The sequence below is a fragment of the Mycteria americana genome, chromosome 17 (assembly GCF_035582795.1).
Source record: "Mycteria americana isolate JAX WOST 10 ecotype Jacksonville Zoo and Gardens chromosome 17, USCA_MyAme_1.0, whole genome shotgun sequence".
NCBI classification, from domain to species: Eukaryota; Metazoa; Chordata; class Aves; order Ciconiiformes; family Ciconiidae; genus Mycteria; species Mycteria americana.
Window position 1 is genome coordinate 9,396,791 of NC_134381.1, and position 25,976 is coordinate 9,422,766.

The window sequence follows — 25,976 nt, forward strand, 5'->3', positions numbered from 1 at the left end:
GGGCACTGTGTTTCTCCTTGCAGGAAGTGAGAATAAGAGTGTCATTATTCAGCAGAAGAGTTAGGGTGAAAAGGATGGACGCAGTAATTTCTTTTCTTGCTCATTACATAATCATTACTGCATCATCACGTAAACCATTAACGCAGTTTAAAATACAGTTCAAAAATATATCTCAGACTGGGCTTATATCTAGATTGCTTTGAACAAAAAAAGATGTACAATTTCTTTTTAAAAGAAAAGCCATACAATATGTACGTCATTGCAAATATTAGCCTGTTAATCTGCACTTTAACAGGCAGCAGCTCATTATACTCAATTTACATCCGGCAAGGAGACAGTCTATTACAAGTCGTTAGTGCTGTGACCAAGAATTCAGGAGTGTCTAGCTCCCAGTGCAAACCTTACAACTTCATGCCTATAGTCAGGAACACATAATTGGGTTTTTACGCTTCTGTTCTCTACCTGTACAATGGTGGCTTTTCTGTGGAGTCGTTGCAGGGCATTCTTTCAACACGCTTCTGCTGGTAACACGGTAGTAGCCTGGCATCAGTAGAAATTTCTGAATCCCTCACCAAAGCGAGCCTTTCACCAAAGCGAGCCTTTATAGAAAACCTAGTCTTGTTCCTTACTTTATCCAAAGAGTGTATTAAGTGAACCTTCAAAGAACCATAATCAAAATGGTTTGAATTCTTTCCAACCTACTGAACAAAGAATAATAACAAAATAATTGACAAAAACAGTGGGGGAAAGGTGGCAGAAGAAAAAAGGTAAAATAATTAATACTACTTGGCACACGCAGAACAATTTTCATCCAAGACTATTTTCAAAATAGGAAAGAAAGATAACCCTTTCCTCAGACGGGAAAACTGAAGCAAACTGGATTTTGTGCCCAGCTTATGGTTACAAGGAAAGTCAACAGCAGAGTCAGAAATGCCTGAATCTGGCTTACCATGCCTCTTAATTTATCTTTTACTGCTGTGTTATAATGATTCTGCCTTCAGTTAATGTATCCCGATAGGCAGCGAAGACACAGGAACACCCGTCCATGCATTAGAAAGCATATGCTGAAGATAACACAATTACTTTCTGCTAAAACAAAAACCAGAGAGGTTGAAACTGGCCTCTGGTTTGAGGTCACCACTTTAACAGCCAGCAAGCAATGGACCAACATAATTAACTCATTTGGCTTTTACTCGTTTCTTTGTTTTACCACATCTCCAAAGATCTGTTTGTAGACTTCCCGGCTGGGAAGGAGGGGCACAGCCCCCGCCGGCTGCATGCGGCCCAGCACAGCCGAGTTCCAGGCCCGTTTCCAGAACTGCGATTTATAAGCTAGGGGCCAAGGGGAGATAAAACATTGAGGTATTAAAAGGTTCTCCTAAGAGTGAAACTATACGCCTACCGCATGGTTTCCACTATCTGCTAACGCTGCCGCAGGCGAAGCATTCCGAGGATTTAAAAATATCTACGTGACGATTTACCGGTGTCTGAGGGCCCTGGACTTAAGGGGGAAGAGCCCTTCTGCTCCCTTGGCGGCAGCGGCCCGCCCTGTCCCCTCAGGGAGCCGCGGGTCCCCGCTCCCCTCAGCCGCGCTCCCGCCGCCGCCCGCCCCAACGGCCGCGTCGCGCGCCGGCATAGCAACGGAAAAGGGGGCGTGGCTGGCAGCCTCCCCGTTGCTATGGCAGCGCGGGGAGGCAGGGCCTAGGCCTGCCCCGCCCCCCTCCCCGGGACCACCGCCCCCCTCGCCGGGCCCCGGAGGCCGATCCCAGGGCGGGGGTCGGTTCCCTCGACGGCAACCAGGGCCCGCCGGTGTGGGGACATCCAGCACCACGCAGCTCACCAGAGGAAATAACTGCAACCGACGTTTTCCCTCTAGGAAAATAACAATAATGATAATAAATCAATCGGAAGGCGTTTCTTTGGGATAGGAACTTTAATTACCAAACACACGACGGGCTTTTTTGTTATTATGACGTTGGGAAGCCACGGCAGTGACTGCCCCACAGGCTGGCTTCCTCGGGCGCTGCCTCCTGGGCCGCGGTAGCGCAGCCCTGCCGGGCAGACGAGGGTCCGCTCCGACAGCTCGCTCCGACAGCTCGCCGCTCAGCCCAGCAGCGGAACCAAGGCCCGTCCCCAGGCCACCAGGCCCAGCTGCCTGGCTCTCACTTGAAGCCAGCTTTTTTCAAGTCCTCTGGCAGAACCCGGCCTTTCTTCCGGGCCCTGGCTTTCTTCTTCTCTATCCTATCTTTCTTCTTCTTCTGAATGTTCTTGCGACGCTTTTCCTGCCGCTGTTGCATCTTTTCTACCACTTTTTCTGTCCGCTTCTCCCACTGCCTTTGGCGTTGGGCTTTACGCTTCTCCTTACGCTTCAGAGCTTCTTTCAGACGCTCCTCATTGTCACGAATCTTCACGCCTTCCGCCTTATAGAGAACATTTGTCCATTTCATCTTGTTCTCCAGCTCCTGAGCTTTCTTCTGGTCCTTATCCTTGAGTTCCTCCAGCTTATCCTTCCTGGTCTCCAGCCTGCTCAGCAGCTGCTTGTAGTTTTTGCCCGTCAGAGGAGTGATATTGCCTTTCACCGCTTTCCTCTTCTCTTTCTTCTTCTGGATCTTGTTCAACTCATTCTCTTCGTGGACTTCGACCCTGTTAAAGACCATCTCAGCCGTGCCCTCCTCCTTTTTGCTTTCTGGCTCTACTGGTACCTCCTCAGTTTCTTTCTTCTCCATTTTTGCCTTCACCTTCAACTCCTTTCTTCGGCGCTTTTTTCTCTCTCTCTCGTATTTCCTTCGCTGCCTCTTCTCCAGGACTGCAGGAGGTAATTCTTTGGCATCATCCTAAGAAGAAGGACGGACATGAATCAGGACATGAAGGGATAAAGCAGAATTAAAAGTGGGATGTCCTCAAGTTCCTGATTTCAAACTTCTCCTAAGAAATACAGTACACGTGACAAGAAGCCGTGGGCTCAGCTTTTAGAGATACTAAACACAGTAAAGGCACGTCAAACCCTTTACTGTCTCTCAACACCCCGTTAGCTATGTTCCCTTTCAGGCTTAGTCCTTTTCTTTTTCCTAAAAATCTCCAGAGGTGTGCTCTCCTCCAAGCCAGGCCCTACCTCTTCTCACAGAATACACACAGGTCTCCCAGCAATACCTACAGACCCTTCCTTAGGCGATGGGATTAGCTCAAACCCGGAGCCTTGGAAGGTTGTAGTCCTGTCCCCACATCCCCTGGCAGGCTAGGGAGAACTTATACTGCATAAACACACATATGGAGACATATTAAGAGTTCTCATACTTGTCCAGAAGCTTTTTTAATCTTCTCATGTAGTCTCTGACGCAAGAGATTCATTGCAGAAATAGAAGGGGAATCCAGTTCACTTTTGCTCCCTGAAAATGAGTGGAAGAAAATAAACATACTTAAAAGACAGCAGTAGCTAAACAGAAGAACTTTCTGTGGGTACGGGAAAAGCTCTCAGAACTCTTTAGATGCTGCAAATAGAACGGAAAATCTAAAGAAACCAAGTTTCTATTTCATTGGTTTCTTTAGAATTCCCAGTTTTCTGCCCATATTATCATTCAACACTGCGAGCCGGAGCAGCCTGGCATGCCCTGTGGCTGCCCAGCAAGCCAGAAGACAAGTACCAAGCTAGCGGAAACAAAGACGCCAAGGACATCTTTTGTTTGTGATCAGGTTTTTCAGATTCGTAATGGAAAGCCAGCCTGGCATGAGAGAGATCGCATCCACACCGTAACTCCCAGCAGTTACCCAAATACGTAAGAACTCTGCGATTCAGACTAAACGCTATTTCCAGAGAGCCACCCAGCGGTGATGTGACACGTTTACGTAGGTATGGGAAAGCTTTTAGGCCACGTGGAATAAGCAAAGATGTTTTCCATTCAGCTCAACTTCTTAAAGGCTTTCCAAACTATATGTGTGTGAAGCAACTGAAAAGCAGCTACCTCAGCTCAGGTAACTTGAACCGGACCGTGGCAACACTGGTATTCTTACCTGTAACCAAACTCCCATTTCTGCTCTGTGTAACACCCTGTGGAGATGATTTGCTGGCTTGAGGGGCTGCTTTCTGTCCCGGAGCAGGTTTACTGGTGTTAGAGACCACCTGTTTGGCCGAAGGACCATTTGTCTTCTCAGCTTCCTTCCTGGATTTCTTTCTCTTCTTCTTCTTGAGCTCAGGCTGGCCTGGCTTAGACACTAGAAGGCAAAGACAAGTTACACAAAACGGGACAACACTACATTCCCACTTCATAATGTTCAGTTATGACCGAAGACTAAAGTTCCAGCATTGCAATGGCATATCTCCATCTTCAAAAATTACATATTTTAGGATTTATTTAGACAGACCACACATGCTTGCACACTTCACTAAAATCCCAGTTCTCCCACGTCCGATCACCACCTGTACAGAAGCGCTCAGAAGCCCCACGTTACAGCAGAGATTGCTTTTTCTTAAACAACGGCACAACGCATCCGCCCCGGGCCCAGCACCCCGTGGACGCAAGCCTGCCGCAAGCCCGGACTCCCACAGATCGGCGGGGAGGGACAGAAGCCGAAGCACCGCAGCTCCATTACCAAATTTCCTCTTCCGCGGCTCCGGGGCGTGCTGCACGCAGACCTTCCTCGCCAAGCCCTGCAGGTAGGAGTCCTGGGCGGCCAGGCTGGCCATTATCGCCGCGGGGCGGCCCGCCCCTCGGCGGGCGCTGCCCTGCCCAGCCGGGCCCGGCTCCCTCAGCGCGGGCAGGCCGCAGAGCCCCGGCCGGGCCCCAGACGCGCTGGCCTCTCCTCAGGGCACCGTGAGGACCGCGGCATCCTCCCCGTGCGGCGCCTCCGGCAGGAAGTGACCTCAGCGCGCCGGAAGTGACGGTAGCGCGACGGCCGCGAGGCGGCAGCGGGGACCGCGGCGGAGCGGGCGGCAGGAGCCGGCCCCGCGGAGCGCCCGCCGGCATGGCCACGGGCTCTGCCACAGCCAGCGCGGGCCGAGGGCCCGAGGCCCCCGCGGAGCCCCGGGGTGCCCCAGCCAGACGGGGGTGCTCGGGCCTCCTCTGGAGCGGCTGCGGGTCGCCCCGCTGCCCCCGTTTCCCCTCGACACCGTCCCCGCAGCCAGCGGCAGGTTGTCCTCCGATTCGCCCCTGCCCAGTCAGGCTCCGACCTGGAGGTCCCAAACCCTCCTTTGCCATGACCGGGTCGGAGGAGGCAGACCTGCGGCCGGTTCAGTCTGCAGCGGCCAAACTTCTGCCGGCCGGGGTGCGAGGTTCCCCGCGCGGTGCTGGCAGGCGTGAGGATGACGATGGTTTCCGGGGTACGGGTAGGACTGCAGCCCCTACGCAGCAACAGCTGCAAGGAGCGGGGTTTTCTTCAAAACGCGGGGGAACGCCCATCCTAGCGCACGCTCATGCTGAACGCTGTCGTATTTTCACAAAGCCTTGTGGCTGAAAACACACGCTTGAAAAATTATACAAAAGAGTTAGTTTTATTAAACCACCTAATTACAAAAATAAATGGAATGGAAGAAAAATAAAAATTATTACCAAAATTCACATCCCAAGAAACAAGACGCTACAGCAGAATGCCGGGGAAGCTGGGCTCAGCCGCTTGCTGGAATGCAGCCCTGGCTCCGCGGTGCCGACACCGAGCTGTCCCGACTAACCGCAAAGAGAAAGGGCAGAAGACATGCCGAGCTGCTGAACAGCTGCAGACAAAGCACCACAGGTGCTTCTTTGGAAGGAAACTGTGAGAGGAACTGAGTGTCCCTCACTGCTCCGTACACCCCCGTCATCTCAAGACTTCTTTATCAGACAAAACTATTAGCCAACATAAATGCTGGCTTCATGTTAGCTCAGGCTATGTTAATAGAAAGTTTCTGTGTAAACACTGAAAAAGGAATCGGACTAACTAAAGCGTGTCGCTGCTGCTATCTGCGGCCTTGAGCAAGTGGCACCATCAACACCTCAGTGGGATTCCTCAGTTTGCCCTTTTCAAAAGGGAGAATACTGCGTGGGCAAGCGTCTCCTGAGAGCCTCCTCCCAAACGCCTGCGAGCAAGAAGCAGCTCAAGTTTGTGAAGCACTCTGACAGTGAAGACTGCTGTGTAAACAAATACGACAAGATCCTTACTGTAGTTAAGTAGAACAGAGGTTATCAGATGCCATCCTGAGAGAGCTTTAAAGCAGCCAGAATGTCACTAACTGTGGGAAGCAGGGTAAAAACCCCAAAACTCTCACTGCCCCCACATTTGGCTCAAGTTTATCCCAAACAAATTCAACCCCCAACACTCCAGCGTATCCTTCTTGAGATTCACATGGAAACAAACTCGATTTCTAATGAACTCCACATGTAACTTGTCATGTAAAAAGCAAACCTAACTCTAACTTGTCAGAACAATCAACGTTGTATTTACTTATCACTATCTCTTAAGGGAGAGGAACACTCACGGCAATGTCCCAGGGGTGGAGAAAGCACTGTGGCTATCCAGTGAGCAGAAACCTGCAAATACAGCTCCAGTGCACTCTCCTGACAGCAGGAGATGCTTGCTCAGTACAGCAGGTGGAAGACTTCCAGCAGCGCAGTGCCGCCAGGAGGAACACGTTCGGCAGCAGAGGATCCTCTTCAGGAGTGCTCCGTGGGGCCTGCCCCGTGCCCGTTCACGTGAGGGTGCGAAGGGGTTGAGCTCTGGGAGGTAGCAACGCTCTGCTCTGCTGTGGCAGCTGTCAGAGGCATGGAGAAGCTTTCGGGGGACAGCGTGGCAAAGTCTTGTCTCCAGTAGGCTTCGCACAGTGGAAGATCATTGCTGTCACACAGACTGTAGCTTTCCAGAACAAACAACCCCAGTAAGGAGAGAGAGCAGGTGCAATAAGAGAAGAGGGGAGGGAGGGAAGGAAGGGGTGGGGGGAGCAAGACAGAAGCAAAGCATTAAGAAAATGGCAAAAAAACATTCATGGATGCAAGGTCTGTGTTCACAAATTCATCGCAAGTCTTGTGACACTGGCCTTCCCTGAGACATTCCTTAAGGGCTGGTCTTGAACCTCATGGGTCTGGTGAGGATCAGGGGAATTTCAGAGACAGAACTGTTGCTACAAACTAAAACACAGGCTCCATTCTAATCCAGGCGCTCTAAGTCCCTGAAAAGACCTGGGCTGAAGTCCTGGCACCCCAAATATAGGAGTTCTGCTACTGACTGGAGTGAGACAAGGACCTCATCCATAATTATTTTACTTGGAATTAGATCACAACCTACGTGAGGAAAAAAATATAAATCCTGCTCTAAACTTAAGTTCAACAAAAGAGCTAGCACAAGTGTTTTAGGGCCTGTCCCTGTCATGATAAAGAAGAGACCTGTTTGCACCCTTGCCCTTTCAAAAAAGTGCTCCACAGAAGGTCTGGGTCTTCTACTGAAGCTCCCCAGCCTGACTACAAGGTACTGATGGCTCCTACCATTTTCAGCAGAACCTGAGCTAACAGTTCGTCTAAAAGCAGCTTGCTGGATTTGACCACTGCAGACTATAGAGCTGGATGAACCAGGAGCATGGGAAAGTAACGTTTTTAAACAACTGGCTAATTCTTGCCTGTGCTCTGAGGAAAACACCATGTGGAAGGGCTGAAACTAAAAAGAAAAATGATGCAAGAAACTGGAACAAAACCAAAACAAATTCCAAAGAGAGGAAGGAGCTGCACGCACAAGAGACGCCCAAGACAAAGTGAGTGCTGGAGCGGAAAGCAGCTTGCGTTCAGAGTAAAACAAACCCAATGGGTCAAGTGATTTTGTTGTTGCAGCTTTATTTACATTTTTAATGTATGGACTTGAATAGATGCTTAGGGAAATATTTTAAGTGTAGAAATATGAGACACTTCAAATTGCACAAACATGAAACACGTTGAGAACTAACCCCACACTCAAGACAGCTCCTGTGACCTCAGAGGAGGGAGCGATGGAACATAAATGCAAGTTTGGGGTTTAGGATGAGAGAAGGCAAGCTGGCTTGGAGTTGCTGCTTTGGGGAATAAGCACACAAAGCACTAGTTGCAAGCATCTACTTCCGAGCTCTTTTCTGGCAGCATCACCCAGCTGGTTTTGCAGCAGAAGTGAGAAGGCAGTGGATACAGGTTTTTGTATCTGGGGCCTTTGTAAAACCCCTTGGAAGATCACCCTTCCCTACAGTCTCCAACACACAGTGAAGTTGGGTTCAATTAGCAAAGACCTTCAGGACTGAACCAGAACTACGACTCCTTTTCTGTCAGTCTTAGACCTCAGGCCATAGTTTCCAAGGAGAACCTGGCCACAGCATCCACCACATCTTGGCAGGAGAGTTACTAACAAAATTTTAGCCGTGTCAGAAGCATAACTGCTTCTCCTGCTGCCCCAGTTAGAACAGTTCCAAAAGTCTAAGCTTCACCTCTCACGTAACACTCCTCAAAAGTCAGGGTAAATGAGCAGCTACCGCACAGCCCACAACAGCACTGGCCAGCCTGCTACTCTGTCCTTTGACTGAGGGTTTCTCAGTGCGTGGAAGGGACTTCACTACTCCTCTCGAGGCACGCAGCCAGGCCTGTGTGCAGAGGAACAGCTCTAGGAAACTACTTGAACACAGGGGCTGAAAGCAAAGACTCCTTCAGAACCATCTCCTCAGCTTTATTTTCAAGGACCTGCTTTCAGGTCTCCTCATCAAAACCCTGTGTACACACAAAAAGCCTAGCAACAAAACCCAACCCTACACCTGTGGTGCATCCTATTAGCTACGCACTATGGGCAAGGGGCTGTCTCCTAAGCCCCGTTAGCACAATGGCAGTGACAACTGCTGGGCAGGAGACACTCCCTGCCACTGGCTTTTCACAGCCCTCGGGAGCAGCGCACAGGGACCAAACAAGCTACACAGCATGGGGCAGCTCTCAGCTTTGCAGGATCTGGAGGTGTGCTGCTGCAGGGAGCTCACTTTTCTACAGCCTTCCCTGGAGGGACGACCTAAAATAAACTAACCAGTAACCTTCAGGGAAACTGGAGCATGGGGAGCAGTTTGGCAGGATGGCTGTAGGGAAGCCATGTCCTGGCCTCACGGGACTGCACACCTCTATAAATCCTGTGGGATCACGACCCACGAGAAAGTAACAGATGGTGCAGAGAGGCAACCCCCGCTGGGCTCACAGGACAGCACAGAATGCTTGTTTGTGGGCAAACCAGCTATTGCATTTACACCATGCAAACGTGATTATCACTCTACGACTATGTGACATAGCAGAAACCTTTTTTCCCACATTAGACAATAAGGTTTCATTAAAAATATTTTAGTACTCTAATTATAAAAGGACTTTGAATAAATCACTGTTTCTATATTTACACACACACACAATTTCTTTGGTGCAGAAAAAGACAGGAAAGAGCACAGGGAGGGAATAAGTGCTAAAAGCAAACGACTAAGTGCTACATGATATGAGGCTTCAGTGGAGGGATTGTAGCTCTGTGGAGTTGCCAAGTTTCCTCTCCTCGTGACCACTCTTACAAGAAAGGGCACGAAGGCAAATCCATTTGGTGTATGCCAACATTTGTGCTTAGATGTTAGTTCTGTTAAGAAGGATTGCTTTACGTGGCATCTGGTGCCAGGAAGGTGAACAGACCACGCCAGCATGGTCAGAACCCCTTAGCCCAGAAGTTAAAGCTACTGACACACGGTGCCGGCAGTCTGGTGACAGTGTGAGAGAAGCACATCTGGCACATGTGAGGCACTCTCATCCCACACCGCATTGCTTTGGATACAGTTCACTGCTATGCTGTATGCAGCCTATGTAGTGGATGCACCCCTGACCCACCAGGGCCTGGACTGGTGCTTGGGTCTGCGACCATTACTCTTTATTTCTGAGATATTTCTAGGGTCCCTTGCCACCCCCCCAAAAAACTGAGTAAAGTTTGAAAAACAACTCTAAACTTTTACCTCTAGTTTTCTTCCAATGTCATAGCTGTTCCTAAGCTATGTCATATCAATATCTTTTTACTCTTAAAATACATATATTACCCATAATAACAGCCTAACTTCCACAGATATTGAGCAATTAGGGTTTTAGTTGACTTAGCCGGGGTTATAGGCATTCAGCATTTTTAGAAAGAAGGGAAAGGCAAAAATAGAAAACCTGGTCATTAAAATTCTAGATAAGATTTTAAAAAGTTAAGTTTTTGTTTAGAAGTCATAGCATTATTGCACTGACTTCACTTAGCTTGGACAGTGCAGCCAAAATAATCAGGTTCTCATTTGTTTTCTCCTGCTTTCATTTACTGCATCATCAACTAGAAGTGCTGGAGTGCATGACAGAAAATAAAATAAAAAAAATAAAGTGTCTGAATTCTCTAAAACCTGTTTTCTAAGAGTCTTTTTAAAATATTAAAAATCCCACAAACAAATCAGTAATAAGTCTTCAATAGAAAATCCTATCAAAATACTTCATAATTCAATGAAACTGAGCAAGTCTTTTTTGCTCATTTCAAACGTTCACCCCAACAGGACACCAGGCAGCCGGGGGTAGTGGACTACAAGGAAAAAGGCACACTGTGTAACCAGGTCACTTGTGAAAGAACTCACCACAAAGACATGGTGATCTCATCTAACATGAGGACCCAGCTCAGCAAGCTAGTCTCTCTAGGGAGAGAGACACAGGCTCCTCCAAAGGGATACTCAGACAGAAGCCTATACCCCCAAGGAAATTAATCTCCTTTTACAATGATTACAAAAGAAGCCTAAGCAAATTATCTGTCAAATCTAGCCAACTAAAGCAGGCACCTAGAGTTGGATGCTGTGAATATCTCCTTCACCATGATGTTTATACCCTGCAGGATATCTACAAGGAAAAGGCAGTTGCTTTAGCTGCAGAAAAAGTTTGACCTAATTAAAACCAGGAGTGAAATTTTGTTGGGAACATTCTCAAGACCTATACTCTAAGGACTACTTGTTTGTCTGGACTAAGTACCCCAAAAGGGCTGGAGTCATAAGGCAGAAGTCCACTGCCCTATTTGTACCTGGAAGAGTAATATTCTTCTTCTAGCTCGTACAGGTCAATGGAGATCTCATCCCGTAGTGCAATCAACTTCTTGTCACATTCCTCCTGCAAGCTCCTCAGCTGCTGGTTGCGCTGGTTGATAGCTTCATTCACAGAGGGGAAATCATTGAGGATCAAGAACTGCTTCAGGTCAGACACAAGTTTCATCAGGGACTCACCAGCTCGGACCTTGTGGCAGGGAGAAAAGTCACATAGCACATAGTATATCAAAACAGTGCTTTGCTCCAATTCTAAAACAAGATCTCCCAAGCTGCTCCTTCAGCCCAATCCTTGAATGAAATAGAAACTCCCACATTACGTGAGGATTCTGACAGAAGCCTGTTGCTGACAAGCCAGGCTACCCAGCTTTCCCCCTAGAGAAGGAATTCACCCAACAGCCACCCCAAATATCAGGTTACTCTTCTAGCAGCAGTCCTCGTGAGAGTTATAAGGCTGCCCTAGATGCAATAACAAACCCAACAATACCTGAAGGATGTGCTGCCCACTGATTTGAACAGCAGATGCTACTCACAATGTTTGCAGCTCTGACATGCATCTCATAGTTATCTTGTTCACCCTGGGTTGCTCGAGAGACTTGAGTTTCATCCTCAATCTAAAGAAAAAAGTGTACATATCCACCTTTACATACTAAAATCCTGATACATGATTACTATGTTATAAGGCGTCTCATTTCAGTTCAATCCACACCTGGAATCCCTCAGGCAGCCTCCGGACTCTACGGCACCCACGCATCACCTGTGCTACCCTCCCCGCTTGCTTCTGCCGTTCTCCCCCGTTCAGCAACATCCCTTGGCTGCCCGCAGGGCAGAGGCAGGGAGGCCAGCAGCAGCAGCCGGGGAGAACAGACCACCGCCCGCCCTGGGGAAGAAACACTCTTCCCTCACGGCCGCCCTCGGGGGAACCGGAAAAAAGATGCCCCCACTGCCCCCCTCAGGGCCTCAGGACCTCCCCAGCTCTCCCCTCAGGACCCCCCGTCTCTCCTCAAAGCTGCCCCCGGGGAAACCCGCCCCTCTCCCCTCAGGAGCCCGGGTGCTCCCGCGGGCGCGGCCCCCTCCCCTCGGGGCTCGGCTACGGCCCAGTCCCACCTTGGCAGTCTTGATGATTTCGGTGAAGTTGTCCATGATGGACTTGACATCGTCCTTGAGGCGCTTGTTGTAGGACTGCAGCAGGGTCTCCTTGCTCTGCGGCAGCACCCGCTGCTGCGCCATGGCGGCCCGCGCCTTCCCGCCCCCCTCGATCCCCCTCCCCGGCCCCGCCCCGCCGCGCGCGACGCCGCCGTCCTCTCGCGAGACGGCGCTCCCATAGATATTTCCCAGCATGCACCTCTCCGCCTTTCTCTTCGTCAGTCCAAGATGGTGAGTAGGGGCGGGTGCGGGTGGGGGCTGGGGTCATCCGCCGCCATCCGTCCCCATCGCTGGGCCGCGGCGCGGCAGCGAGGGCCGCGCGGGTGCTCGGTAGCCTGAGGGGGCGGTGGAGGGGTGTTTCGTGCCCGATTTGCGGCGACCGGGGCCGGTCCGGGGAAGGCTGCGTCTGGGCCTACCCGCCCGCAGCGGGGCGGCCATGCAGCGCGGCGCCGCCCGGCTCGGGCTGCTGGGAGCGGGGCAGCCCGACTAGGCCGCAGCGTTTTTCCCGGTGTAGGGCGGATGCCGGGCTCGGTGGCCAGGAAGCCGCGCTGGGGGTGTCTCGGGTGCTCGCGGTGTCGGAGAGCGCCGGGCTGGGGAGCACTAGCCTCTCCTGGGGCGATTGCTGCCTAGGCGAGGAGATGGCGCGGTTTCAAGCGGCGTCCTTCTCAGGGAGGTTCATAAACCTTTTAAAGTCAAAATCGAAGGGTGTGCTCTCTCTGGGAGAGCGAGGCTAGGCTGGGAGGTTGCCAGGCTGGTGAAATGCCTGGGAAAACGCGTTTCCAAGGTGGACTGAAAGCTGTTTTAAGTGCACAAGTATTTGAGGCAAAAGAAGGAAGAGCGTGTTTCTTACTTGCAGCCGAAAGGAAAGAAGGCCAAGGGCAAGAAGGTGGCACCGGCCCCTGCTGTAGTCAAGAAGCAGGAGGCCAAGAAGGTCGTCAATCCCCTCTTTGAGAAGAGGCCCAAGAACTTTGGCATTGGTGAGTAAGTGAATGTTTGGGCTACTCACTCAAGGCTTTTTTGTTGTATGGACAGATGTCTAAATCATAAACGGGAGCATATTGTAATACAGCTGTAGAGTGGAGAGCGTGATGAAGGCAGTTGCCTTGCTGTCTGCAATTAAGAGCTGTCCTTCGTTGGGTATGCGAAGGTGGCTATGGACAATTTGCTGTGTTTCCCATATTACACAGACGCGTTACGTGATTCTGTTGTGATGAATGTTGCCCTTTTGCGTGTGGGGTGGTAAGTCAATTCAGACTTCTGTAGTGCCATTTTTGTACGGTGTGCAGATGATGTGAAAGAATATTTGCTATCTGAGTGATAGTGCTGACATATCACCACCAAGATCACTGATGCACTCGTGCTTGTTCCGTGCTGTTGCTGTGTGGGTTTGGAACAGCTTTGAGTTAAAGTCTGTATTTTTAGGACAGGATATCCAGCCGAAGCGTGATCTCACACGCTTTGTGAAATGGCCGCGCTACATCAGACTGCAGCGCCAGAGGTCCATCCTTTACAAACGCTTGAAGGTGCCTCCTGCTATTAACCAGTTCACTCAGGCTTTGGACCGCCAGACAGGTAAGGATGTGCCCTGCAAAGTTCTCTTGACTTAAATTGTTAATGGGATATGGCTCAGAGAAGAGAAAAGAAACCAAAATAAGACTTAACAAAGGTAAACCAGAGAGTATCTTCGGAAGCATTTTAGGGAGGCTGTAATACTGACTGGGGTGATGTCAACAGCAAGCTGCTGTCTGAATTTGCTGGCTGAAGTCTTGATAGCTGCTATGTACTTTGAAAAGGGAATAAAAAATACCAAAGCTCCTACTTCATGACCCAAACCCAGGGTTATCGTAACTGCATGTTTCCATCGGAGTGCGTTCTTCCAGCTTGATGTAGACCCACGTAGGGTTCTTTTAACTGTGTAAACAGATAGTTTGAGAAACCTGTACGAGTGCGGGCTTTGGGGGGAAAGCCAGCGTCCTGCAGGCTGACGTTGACACGGGGGAAGAAGGGGCTTCAGGATCTTCTGTGAAACGAGTAAATAGTCTTTTCCAGGTGACAATGTCTGTGCAAGAAACTTTCAGCCTATGTAGAGTAACTCCCTCGTAGATGTTGCCAAACAAGTTGCTTGCTTTAAAGGAGAAAGTGCACCACCTTTAACTGTAATTTGCTGTGGGGGTCAACAGGCATTTCCTTATCCAAACAGTGAAGGAGCTCTCATTGCCAACAGAGGTGCACGCAGAGGTAAATACGGGCTCTAGAGGCACTCTGCTAGCTCTGCTCTGGCACTGCGCAAATGATGCTAACTTTTTGCTGTCTAAATACACTTGATGACAACCACCAAGATCGCTGATGCACTGCAGTCTTTTAAAAAGTAATGCTTAGATTTTTTTTAAGGTCATGCAACTAACTAACTAGTAGATGTTCTCCTCCAGCTACACAGCTTCTGAAGCTGGCACACAAATACAGGCCAGAAAATAAGCAAGAGAAGAAGCAGAGGCTACTGGCTCGTGCTGAGCAGAAAGCTGCAGGAAAGGGAGATGCGCCAACTAAGCGGCCACCAGTCCTCCGAGCAGGTAACTCTACATGGACTGGGCTGCTTGCATATATGGGAGTGTGGTGCTTTGTTAGAGAGAAGACTGACGAGTTGGTGCTCTGCTCCAACCAAACAGGATCGGACAAGCTATTGCAATGATGTATGAATTTCTTCACCTGAGCTCAAAGTGAAGAGTAAAATAGACGAGCTTTTTAACCCTGAGCTTTAGCAGATTGTCCATGGAATATCTTCTCTGTGCCACTGAATGGATGTGCAAAGTTTTCACAACTTCCCTAATGAAGCTGCACTATGGAATCCAAGCTGGTTGTGTGAGGCTTTATGAAAGTTCTGAAAATAGACTGAGTGGAATCAAAGCTTATCTATAACTTGTTTTTCAGGTATTAACAGTGTCACAACTCTGGTAGAGAACAAGAAAGCTCAGCTTGTAGTTATTGCCCATGATGTAGACCCCATTGAGGTAAGCATACTTGCTGGTGCGTTACAGGCTACCTGTGTAACTTAAGCTGAGGTCAGAACTGGGCTTGGGGTGAAAATGCATTTTTAGGACACATCTATTGTGTGAAAAGAGAATGCATAAAAAGACTTGTTTACCAGAACTGGGATACTTATGCATGTTCGTAGTTGTCCTGGTGTTACAATGAGGCTTGGCCCTTGCAATGATGTATGAATTTCTTCACCTGAATCAACAATGAAGAGTAAAACGAGCTTTTTAACACTGAGCAATTGCCACAGCCCAGGCTCATTCAAAGAATAAAAAGATGTTCTCCCTCAGTTACACAGCACACTCCCTTTCTTTTCAGCTGGTGGTCTTCTTGCCAGCTTTGTGCCGCAAGATGGGAGTGCCATACTGCATCATCAAGGGCAAAGCCAGACTGGGGCGACTGGTCCACAGGAAAACTTGTACCTCTGTTGCTTTCACCCAGGTTAACCCGTAAGTATTCTGTGTGCTGGCTTGACTGGCTGTAGTGGAGAAAGCAAACTGCCCGTAAGCACAGACTGTAGGGCAGACGGATATAAAACTTGCATCTCTAAAGTAGTAAAACTAAAATAACTAACTCTGTAACGTCTAATATAGATGGCCTTTTGTATTAAGAGCTCTGTCAGATCCTGAAGATAGAGATTACTTTGGCTTACCAAAATGTTACTCTAAAATACGTAGATGGAACTATTAACCTTCATCTGAGCAGTGCAGGTTCCTAAAGCATTGGTGGTTGGAGTGATTTACCCTTTGCAAATGATGCTGATGCTTATGCTTAACCTGAAAAATCTTGTTGCCACTATGAGCTCTTAAATCCTGAGGCAAAAGATTTATGGAAAATGTTAAATTGAGGCTCTAAAGAAACTAAAATTATCACCAACAGGGAGGATAAGGGAGCCCTTGCAAAGCTCGTGGAGGCTGTCAAGACCAACTACAATGACAGATATGATGAGGTAAGATTCTCTGTGCTGCTAGCCTTATCTTTTTGTTTATACTGTTAACATCCCCAAAAGCTTCCCAGTGAAATGCAAATTATTTCAGACATAGTGACATCAGCTTAAAGCCTGTTGGGTGTCTTGTACCTAGTTTTTCTTATGATGTATAGAGGTTCCTTACCTGAGGGTGGGGTAAAATGTGAACGCTGTCACCAAGTTACAAGTAAACGGAGCTATCCCAGGGCTAGGATTGTAGGGAGGGCAACAGCTTCTGCTAGGCTCAACTCCATCCCCCAAGTCCAGAAGTTATGTGGTGGCCGAATCCAGCACCATTCACGGGGAAAGATTTTAAACTCTTGTATCTCTGCACTGCCCTGAAATGTAGTTCACTGCTTGAAATGTGTAGGACTTGATACTTGAGGGAGCTCTTCCCCTTGTGCAGAAAGGAGTGGAATTGAGCAAGTTGATTGAATGATGTAGTAAGAGATTGTATGAGGCATCTAACCTGTTCTCACTTCTTTGCAGATCCGTCGTCACTGGGGTGGTAACGTCTTGGGTCCAAAATCAGTGGCTCGCATTGCTAAACTTGAAAAAGCAAAGGCTAAAGAACTGGCTACTAAGCTGGGCTAAAGATGTACTGGATTGCTACCATGTTTTCTGTACATAAAAATAATAAACCCCCAGATGAAGTTTCAGTGGTCTCTCTGAATGGGAGTGTTCCAGGCAGTGGGTAGCACGTGAGCATTGCCTTACTTCTGTTTGTCTTCCATCAAATCATTGAGTAGCGCTGCACAGAAACAGCTGCATAGAGCAGGTTATTCCTTAGAACAACTGCCCTTAACTACTCATCCTGTGTAGCATCTCCTCTCCTCTGAATGCACAGCCCATCAACAGCAGCTTAGCTGCACATGCTGTGATCATAAAGTGGAATGGGCTAGGCTAGTTCTGGCTTTAAGCCTAGCTTGCTTATTCAAATATGTCTCAATTGGAAATGGCTCCACATCATCTCCATTAGTACTTAAGACTTGGTTACAGTATGGGTTATATAGGGTGTTACGACATCCTGTTAGGAGGCCTGTAGTGCCTCTTCCGCGGCAAGAACAGTCAGTGAAGGCAGGCTGAAGCGGGGGAAGAATCTAGACCTTCCTGTCCTTCTGTTCTTTCCTGACTGCTGACTTGGTCTTGTGGCGCTGTGGGAGGCTACCATGCTCGATAAGGCTCCAGCTGAAGTAGCTGCTGCTTGTTTTTGCTAGTCCTCATCATGCTCTTGCAAAGCCATGGGCTGCCTTACCCAGCCAGACTTGAGTATCCACAGTAACCTTTAATTTGGGTCTGTCACTTTTTAAGATGTAAGATGCACAATGCAAGTCACAATGCAAGCACCTATAGGCCCTCTTTATTCTGATGCAACTGCTGTGAACCACTCCTGACTTCAGGAATGACTACTCAGTGCAAAGAAACTTGCTGTCTTTTGGAAAATACAGCAGTGAAGAAGCATCACAGCTTACAACCAGCTGCAACAGAAAAAAGCATCCTTGAGATTACTGCATAAATCAGCTTCACTAGAAGTCTCAACAGCCACTTACAATGCTGAAGTTCAATGCTTCCAGGCTGCAGCCAGAATCACACTGGTAGGAGCTCTGAGTCTGCATCAGTTGCTTAAAGTCTGTTTGCAGCTTGATAGCCGCACGTGTTCACTGAATATGTTGCCCTGAAACTGGGTGCTTCAGTTACTCGGGACTGATCAGACTGCTGTTGTCTATAAAAGTCTGCTTGTGACTGTAGTACAGAAGAGAAGTTGGCTCTTCCCCTCACAGAGGTACCTTTTGTATAAATTTTCTGTACCACAAGAAGGAAGTTGCAGCACATAAGCCGTACCTACAAAAGAAAACAAACCCATGCTTACACCTTTTCAAGGTGGACTGGACCTCCCTAAGTCAGCTGCAGTGCAATAAAACAGTTACTTCAAATCACCTTGCAAATGTTACTTAGGTTAAAGCTTGAGGCTTTTGTAGCTTAAGAGCTCATCCAGTCTCACTGATGCAGGAGCAAGAGTGCCAGGCAAAAATGGCTCCCTTGCTTTCAACAGAAGGCAGTTCAAAGCTTTACCTTCAAAAACCCCCATGGATGGTCAGTCAAACGCTGGCTGGGTAACTTACCAGGTGATGATGTACTGCATGTGCTCGTTCCTCAGGCTCACTCTTGTCTGGCCTCCGATGGGCCCCCCTGGGACCGTGCTTCCTAAAGGTACAACACAGTGCACACGTTAAATTGGAGTCTGCACCGCGTAGAGCTGCCCTTGCTGTGAGAAACGGGATGCCCTTGCTGTGAGCAACGGTGTTCCCAAGTTACCAGCAAAGCCAGAGCTGTGGGGGCAGGCGGCCCTACAGCGAGTGGCTGGTTGTGCTCAAGGCATTGAACACCACCTGCATCTCTTCCGAGCATGCCACCGTTCCCCTGTGCCAGCTGCCTATTGCCTTCAAAATAGTAAGCCTAGCAGAGTACACAAAGAAGAGAAAGATGCAATACCTTTCCAAGTGCCCAGGGGAAACAACTAACTGAACAGAAAGGGGGAGGCCGATGTAAATTGGATGTGGGGTTGGGTTCCTCTGTGACTTACTGAAATCTGCATCGATAAAGATGGGCTCAGCACCGGTCACCTTTGCCATAGCCTCCAGGTCACGGTAATGCCAGCGGTTTTTCTCAATGTTGTTTTCAGGCACAAAAGGTTTCCGGGTTTCTGATAACCTCACCACTCCAGTGAGATCAATTTCATCTTCAATCTGAAGGGAGAAAAAAGGAATCTTTCAAGGTTCATGTCATATTCTGGCACACCAGGTCCTGGTAGAAAAGTATGGCACTTGTGGGGTCTGATTATAAATCAACTGGTCGTGCCCGGCAGTGGGGCAGTGCTGTAACACAGCAGGGAAAAAGGCAGATCAAGAACACCTCCTTGTTTGTAAAAACCGGTATTTACTTAACAAAAAAATGGGAAGAAAAGGTTTATCTTCTTTGAAAAAGTGCAATGACTATTTAAGTAACCTCCCATGATGCTGAACATGACTACTGCCTTTCTGGGTTTGTCAGTAGTGCCTCTGGGTAATCACAGGGCAGAAAGTAATACACAGCATTCCCTGTATCCCCCTTACCTGTCCCTTCAGCCTGGTCTCCGGTTTCAGTTTCTTTTTGGGCACGAATCCTCGGTTGACTAAAATCGTGACCCTAGAGTTACAGAAAGAAGTATGGCTCATGAGTGAAAGGAAATTTATTCTTGCTGCTGCCTAGAACTAAGTACCAAAGAAAGAAGCGATCCATATGTTTGGTGCCACTTTTTTGTCATCTGAGTGCGCGTTATAAGGGAAGTTAAAAACAATTTTGAATCGAGCCTCAGTGACCTAACAGACTGTGAAAGATACCTTTTAAGGGAGTGGGAGTGATTTATATAAACCCGACTGCCGTGATTCAGCTTTTCAAAACAGAAATTAGTTGCTCACGTGAACCATGACTTTAATTAACTTACCCTAGTTCTGTGCAGTAGAAAGGAGTAATGACATTGGCGCCATTTTCTGGGTGGGATGTCAGCCGCCCAGCTTCTCTGGCTTCTCGCTCAGGGTCTACAAGTGACCGTGGCAAAATATAGAGCTCCTTGGAGTGGTCAAAATGCCCTCGGACCTTTACAGGTCTGTACTCCAATTCCTTCAATTCCATGGGGCTGCATGGAACAAGATGAAAACAAAATCATGGCTGCGATAGGCAAATCAAATTAGGGGATTTTACTGTGGGATTCTCCTTTTCCCTAATGGTTCACTCTAGGGCCAGTTGGCAAACAGAAACAGAAGACAAACACCTCATGGAGTAAGCAGCTGGCTTACTATTATTACTGTCACAGTGAATCAAATCGAGACGATCATGACTATCCAGAGAGCAGTTCTTTTCCCTGATATCTGTAACCCAGCGCCACCTCAATGGCACACACAGCTGATCAGCAGGTGGGTACGCTGCATGCGCACTCAGCCAACAGGGAGCTTTTCTTTCCCATCCCAGACCATGAAATTGAACAACTGAACTGTTTTGACAGTTGTGCCATGTGGCCAAGTGACCTTAAAAAGCTCTCTCGTATCTGACACAACTGCTCCACACTTGGGGCAGGGCCTGCTATTGATCCAAGAGTCCCTGTTGCAGGAATAATCCCTTTGGGACCTCACAGACACCAGCTACCAAGTCCTCCTTCTCCAGGAGGATTACATACAGTATGAACTACATACCACATTCTCCTGAACACAGATCCATCCTTTTTACATGCATTTAGAGTATCCCACAGGGAAGCGTTCACTTATTCTTTTACTAAAAACAAGAAATTTAACAGGATATCTATCTTTCTAATTTGCTTGCACGTCCTGATTCCCGTTGCATTCCTTCATTTTCATGCAGTTTAGTCTAGTAGAAGCTCATTAGTGCAGGGACCAAATCTACTATCCCCAGCACACAGTCAGTGCTCTGTAGCACAACAAACTGTCTCAGCTTCCTTACTCTAATGTCAGAGGGATGGGCTCTGATGTAATTCTTGATGCCAGTTGCGCAATCAAATCTAATTTCCACTTTCGTCGCTGAACCTGGAAGTACACAAACACAAAAGTAATTCCTTATGGTAGAACAGAGCAATGTAATAACCCCAGCAAGCCTTAAAAATCTTTGTCATAAGTTTCTCCTCAGACCTGGCCTAAAACAGGCTAATTGGAGATACGGAAATGGAGGCTACTGACTTTAATTTGAGGAAATATTTATACTGAAATACAAGTGTAAAAAATAAGAATGTCTCCTTTAAAGACTTACAAATGGACACTTGGAAAACAGAAAGGTAAAATAACAGCAAATCTTTACCCTGTATGTGATTTGAACTAAACAGCCAGAGATGGAAAAAACCTGATAGCCCTCAAGTGCTCTTCTCCTGAAAAAATGAAATATTTATTTGTACCTGCCAAGTGCCGAGACAGAACGTGGTCAGAGGGACCAGGAAAAGGCCCCATTTGAGTAAGATGTCCTCTCCAGATGCATCAGCAGCTGTTGTAGAACTTCGTGGTCTGCAGAACCTCAGGCAAACATCTAGAGAAAAACAGAACGAGGAATAGGATTTGTACAGGAGAGGAGATGCCAAATTCCTGCAGAAAATGTCACCTCTTGGTATAAGGTTGAAACAGGGCAGAAGCCCAAACAAATCTTTTCTTACCTTTAGTCTGCTGGACCAGACCAGAACCTGCTTTAGTTAGGGGATACCCAAAAAATGTTCTTCTGATCAAGCAGTGCGACACCTACATGAAATAAGAAAGATCCTTTGTAGTGTCTCTGCTTTGTAAAATTTGTATCTAGATGATATCAGTTGCCTCAATGATTGCATGAAATTTTGTTTACCCGTTGATATGTCTCATCTGAGCAACCACAGGTGAAACACCAGGGGTTAGGTTATAATAAAAAACAAAAAAATCAAATTCCAGTTACAGAGCTGCCTATAGCACAGCAAATGTTCTATCCCTTTCCATCCACGCTATCAGCAAACGCATACACCATCTTAATTTGTTCTGGAAATAAATGCCAGCCCAGCACCTGCCCTTCCCGCCTCCTCCCCTTCCCGCCACGCTGGAGCGGCACAAGGACAGATTTAGTCTTTTTGCCCCCGATTCTGCTCACTTTTAGCACCGCTTCGCCCCGTGCAGTGAAGCCGGTCCCCACTCCGCCACGGGAGGCACCAACCCACCGCGGCCAAAGCCCGGGCCCCGGCAACGGAAGGGCGGCGGCTGGGGGAGCCCGGCCGGGCGCACGTACAGCGCCGAGCACCGCGGGGGGACGGGCCCCGGACAGGATCGGGGCCTCACCCGGACCGGCCCCGCTCCCCTCAGCCCGGGTCCGGGTCTGGGTCCGGCCCGGCCCCGCTCCCCTCAGCCCCCACCCGCTCCCCTCAGCCCTCACCCGCTCCCCTCAGCCCGGGTCCGGCCCGGCCCCGCTCCCCTCAGCCCCCACCCGCTCCCCGCAGCCCGGGTCCGGCCCGGCCCCGCTCCCCTCAGCCCCCACCCGCTCCCCTCAGCCCGGGTCCGGCCCGGCCCCGCTCCCCTTAGCTCGGGTCTGGCCCCGCTCCCCTCAGCCCCCACCCGCTCCCCTCAGCCCGGGTCCGGCCCGGCCCCGCTCCCCTTAGCTCGGGTCTGGCCCCGCTCCCCTCAGCCCTCACCCGGCCCCGGCGCTCCCGCAGCAGCCGCGGCCCCGCGCGCAGCAGCAGCCTCCACGTCGCCATGGCAACGTCGCCACCGTCCCCCGCGCCGCCAACCGCCTGCGGCCCAGACAGTCCCGGCGCGGGCAGGCGGGCAGGCAGGCAGGGCCCTCTCTAGCCGCCCCTCTCTATGGTGCCGGCTGCTCCCCGGCCGGGCCGGCACCGGAAGTTGAGGCGAGCTCCTGTCTGGCGGCGCCTCTCTATGGCGGGGCCGGGGCCTGTCGGCGGCGCGGCCGTGGCGGGGGTGCCCGAGGAGGAGCGGCTCTTCCTGCGGCAGCACCCGCTCCTCAGCCTCGTGGAGCCGGGCAAGGTGGGGCTGGAGCCGGGCCGTGCGGGGCTGAGGGGCGCCTGGAGGGCTGGGGCCGCCTGGAGGGCTGGGGCCGCCCGGTGGGGGGCCATGAGGGGGAGTGGGGGCGCCTCGCTGAGGGGTTCGTGAGGGGATGCCGAGGCCGCGTCCCTTGAGGGGGCGGTGAGGGGGGACAAGGCCGGTTGGTAGCAGGCCGGGGAAGGTGCCCCAGCAGTTGGGCTCGGCCCCGGTGAGCTCCCTGGCCTGGAGGCTTTTCTCCCGCCGTGGAAGTCGGAGGAGGGCTGGGGAGGAGGACGCTGCGGGAGCCTGAGGTCTGTCCTGCCCTCCCTAGCCCTGGGGTAATCCCCTGGGCTTCCCTGACTAGACATCCTTTTTCTTCAGGTGAGATGCAGGCTGACGGGCCACGAGATGCCATGTCGGCTGTCGGAGCTACAGGCTTATACTAATGGCAAGAAGTATCAGCGGCTGATAAAGACAGCCAGAGAGTTTGACTATGGCAAGTTTGAGCCCCATATAGTGCCCAGCACAAAGAATCTGTACGTATTCTTCCTCTTGTGTGCTATGCTTCACACTTAGCTCAATCTCAGACATAAAGTGGTTGACCTTTACAAGTTCTTGAGTCTTTATGGGTTTTGGGAGACTGGGAAAGTCTTTATAAAGTATTTATCAACTTTGAGCATAGTGCTTATAAGTGAAAAGCTCTTAAGTAATAGCATACTTAAACTCTGTCGCTGGCTCTTTCTTTCTTTCTTTCTTTCTTTCTGTCTTGTCAGACACCAGCTATTTTGCAAGCTCACTCTCAGACACATCAACAAGTTTCCAGAGCACGTGCTGCGTCATGTCCAAGGGAAGCGCTATCAGAAGGCCCTAAAAACATGTAAGTGGCTTTTCTGAAGATACAACCAGCAACTTTTTTCCCTGAGCTGTTGAGATTCCAGTAGCTCTACACGAAGGAAGGGGATACATTTTCTTTAGATTGACAGTAATGTACTGCTGTTGCCATGTGTGCTCCTCAGCTAGGAAGGAAGATTCCCAGATGCAGGGAGCAATAGGCCTCTAGCAAATCCTTGGAACATCCTTACTTGAGAGGAGCGGTTCTAAAACTTCCCCAGAGAGGGTGGTTCACACGTCCAGCACAGTCTCTGCGTTAACATCTTTCCCGTCTTTCATGGTCCATAGTATCGCTGTAGATTACATGAATGTAGAGTTGGAGCTCAACATACTTTTGAGTTGCATTTAATATAAGCTAGGCTGGAAATGAAAAGGAGTAAGATGACTGGGTAGCCTTGCTAAGTGCTGCCCGCCCCCTCGCACTGTTAGATGAGGAGTGCCAGAAGGAAGGAGTGGAGTACGTCCCTGCCTGCTTGCGACAGAAGAAGCAGCAGACGCAGCACCCTGATGACCAAATGAACGGGAGCAGGCAGCCTTACAGAAAAGAGGAATTCTGGGAGCCAGAGTCCAGCAATGAGGACGGAGAGGAGACGGACGACAGCATGAGTGACCTGTACCCACGTGAGTAAGAACGTTGCTATCGTCTATGTCCTGAAGGGAGTTTGTTGGCTCATTTTCTCCTGACTTCTTTTTACTGCTCCCTGCTGCTCACGTGCTGGAGGCATGTGACTTCCATCCAGATGGGTGTTCTTGGGTTTCAGAAAAGCTTGCCACTGCCAAATAAGAAATAGCAGTTATCACTAAGTAATAACCAGTGCTGGACCACATAAGGTGTGAGGGGAGGGATACAAGATCCACTGGGATTTGCTGCTATAGGTCTCTCTACGGCAAGGGCTCCCGTCTGATAGGAGCTGGTCAGGCTGTTCTGCTGACGAACACCTGGAGACACTGCCTTGCTGTAGGAGAGCGGGGACAGGACTGCCTGCGCTGAACAGCTCCCAGAACGGGGCTAGTGAGAGCACCAGGCACGTTTCTAAGAAAACACCGGTGTGTTTATTTCCCAAGTATTTCAGCAGTGACACATAGATGCTCGGAGACTGGAAGCAGCTTGGCAAATCACCTTTAAGATGCCCTCAAGTAAAGTTAGGGGGAGACAGAGCCTATCTGCACAGGGAACTGATCCTGAGCTAAATCTTTGTATTGTAGCTCTACTCTTCCCAGAAAAAAGCCCAGCAGCTCCACAAACCGCAAAGGGCAGCGATGACTTTGCAACAGACAGCGAGGATGAGGGCGCCAAGCAGAATGGCGATGTGAACGGAGAGGATGGTGGAAGAATGGATGTCAGCAGAGCAGTTGGCAACAAAAGGGGAAAGGTGGGAGTCACACTGCCGCATGCAGCAACAGGGGAATGTGGAACCGGGATCCCATCCTGTAGGTGTTTGTCTGATCTATTCCTGTCTGAGAACCAGCAGAAGGTGCAGAGCTGTTCAGGAGAATAGACTTTCCCCATGTGCCAGCCACTGACTCGCATCCCGAGGTGTGAAATACTACCAGTAAATGTTTATCCTGTCGGCTCTAACTAGGGATGTTCCTGCCTGTATAAATAGCTCATCTTTGATGGGATCCTGCTGCACGCTCTCTTTAACAGGGAAACCGAAGTGTGTCTTGTGGGTTCTATAATCTTTCTCCCCATAAACACACAGATGCTAGTTAAACCATTTTGAAGTCACAGGGTCCTTCTAGACCCTTTTTCTGCCTCTTCTGAGGAGCTGGCCAGGTCCTGCCTTCCAGGACATACCCCAATCCTTCTCTGTTTGGGAAGCAGGCAGATGGTACATGCATAAAGACAGATAAACCTTTAACTGTCTAAGGCAGCCCCTGAGGAAGGGGCTGGATCCTCTATAACTGTATCAAACTGGAAAGTTAAGGCTGGATGAAGTTCAGGCTCATTTCTACAGGGAGACCATCACTGTTTGTACCTAATGAAACCATGTGCCCCTCAGAGCAAGGAATGCTAACTTGCAGGACAGGGCAAGGAGACATCCTGGCTGGTTCTGTCACCAGGACTGTGCTTGTTCTGTCTCTGTTGGTAAAGGAGACCCCACTCCACTCAGTTTCTCTTTAAGCTGTCTTGGGCAGGGCTGGATTTGGGGTTTGGAAATCAGCTGATTAACTTTTTTTTTTCTCTACAGAAACAGTCAGGTCCTTTAAAGAAGAAATTCAAGAGTCACCATCGAAAACCCAAGAACTTCAAGAAAGCAACCAACGGCAAATAAATTTTATGCTAAATATGTGGCCTGAAGCCTGTTGTATAACAACTCTAGAGGCGTTTGCCTATTCAGTTAACCGTTACGGAGAGGGGAAGAGCGGGGTGGAATCA

At 49.5% G+C, this 25,976-nt stretch overlaps 5 protein-coding genes and 5 non-coding genes across 12 annotated transcripts; 7 read left to right on the forward strand and 3 right to left on the reverse strand.

The window, feature by feature from the left end:
* Positions 1-1,920: 1,920 nt before the first annotated feature.
* Positions 1,921-4,833, reverse strand: SURF6 (surfeit 6). Its single transcript, XM_075519377.1, has 4 exons — positions 4,588-4,833; positions 4,009-4,209; positions 3,295-3,386; positions 1,921-2,834 (listed from the first exon to the last, which is right to left on the reverse strand). The coding sequence occupies exons 1-4, from the start codon at positions 4,679-4,681 to the stop codon at positions 2,163-2,165; spliced, it is 1,059 nt and encodes a 352-aa protein (XP_075375492.1). The 5' UTR covers positions 4,682-4,833; the 3' UTR covers positions 1,921-2,162.
* Positions 4,834-4,990: 157 nt separating this feature from the next.
* On the reverse strand, positions 4,991-12,269 carry MED22 (mediator complex subunit 22). 3 transcript variants are annotated; one of them, XM_075519383.1, is made up of 4 exons: positions 12,137-12,269; positions 11,563-11,643; positions 11,011-11,219; positions 4,991-6,718 (listed from the first exon to the last, which is right to left on the reverse strand). In XM_075519383.1, the coding sequence occupies exons 1-4, from the start codon at positions 12,257-12,259 to the stop codon at positions 6,442-6,444; spliced, it is 690 nt and encodes a 229-aa protein (XP_075375498.1). In that variant the 5' UTR covers positions 12,260-12,269; the 3' UTR covers positions 4,991-6,441. The 3 variants fall into 3 exon arrangements, with proteins under 3 accessions (XP_075375498.1, XP_075375500.1, XP_075375499.1); XM_075519385.1 differs by having other exon boundaries at positions 6,476-6,813; XM_075519384.1 differs by having other exon boundaries at positions 6,476-6,819.
* Positions 12,270-12,298: 29 nt separating this feature from the next.
* On the forward strand, positions 12,299-16,834 carry RPL7A (ribosomal protein L7a). The gene is made up of 8 exons (XM_075519382.1): positions 12,299-12,406; positions 13,032-13,152; positions 13,598-13,747; positions 14,605-14,745; positions 15,104-15,183; positions 15,527-15,657; positions 16,088-16,157; positions 16,665-16,834. The coding sequence occupies exons 1-8, from the start codon at positions 12,404-12,406 to the stop codon at positions 16,767-16,769; spliced, it is 801 nt and encodes a 266-aa protein (XP_075375497.1). The 5' UTR covers positions 12,299-12,403; the 3' UTR covers positions 16,770-16,834.
* On the forward strand, positions 13,457-13,529 carry LOC142418390 (small nucleolar RNA SNORD24). Its single transcript, XR_012778278.1, has one exon. It is a non-coding gene; the product is annotated as a small nucleolar RNA SNORD24 (small nucleolar RNA).
* On the forward strand, positions 14,461-14,526 carry LOC142418391 (small nucleolar RNA SNORD24). The gene has a single exon (XR_012778279.1). It is a non-coding gene; the product is annotated as a small nucleolar RNA SNORD24 (small nucleolar RNA).
* Positions 14,856-14,932, forward strand: LOC142418388 (small nucleolar RNA SNORD36). The gene has a single exon (XR_012778276.1). It is a non-coding gene; the product is annotated as a small nucleolar RNA SNORD36 (small nucleolar RNA).
* LOC142418381 (small nucleolar RNA SNORD36) lies at positions 15,378-15,450 on the forward strand. The gene has a single exon (XR_012778269.1). It is a non-coding gene; the product is annotated as a small nucleolar RNA SNORD36 (small nucleolar RNA).
* LOC142418389 (small nucleolar RNA SNORD36) lies at positions 15,955-16,030 on the forward strand. The gene has a single exon (XR_012778277.1). It is a non-coding gene; the product is annotated as a small nucleolar RNA SNORD36 (small nucleolar RNA).
* Positions 16,835-17,519: 685 nt separating the features above from the next.
* SURF1 (SURF1 cytochrome c oxidase assembly factor) lies at positions 17,520-22,542 on the reverse strand. The gene is made up of 9 exons (XM_075519379.1): positions 22,360-22,542; positions 21,367-21,448; positions 21,115-21,242; positions 20,670-20,752; positions 19,660-19,851; positions 19,289-19,361; positions 18,760-18,922; positions 18,299-18,380; positions 17,520-18,017 (listed from the first exon to the last, which is right to left on the reverse strand). The coding sequence occupies exons 1-9, from the start codon at positions 22,420-22,422 to the stop codon at positions 17,951-17,953; spliced, it is 933 nt and encodes a 310-aa protein (XP_075375494.1). The 5' UTR covers positions 22,423-22,542; the 3' UTR covers positions 17,520-17,950.
* On the forward strand, positions 22,529-25,889 carry SURF2 (surfeit 2). The gene is made up of 6 exons (XM_075519380.1): positions 22,529-22,708; positions 23,087-23,241; positions 23,479-23,582; positions 24,026-24,217; positions 24,803-24,969; positions 25,789-25,889. Exons 1-6 carry the CDS (start codon positions 22,529-22,531, stop codon positions 25,870-25,872), a joined length of 882 nt encoding a protein of 293 aa, XP_075375495.1. The 3' UTR covers positions 25,873-25,889.
* The last annotated feature ends 87 nt before the right edge of the window (positions 25,890-25,976 follow it).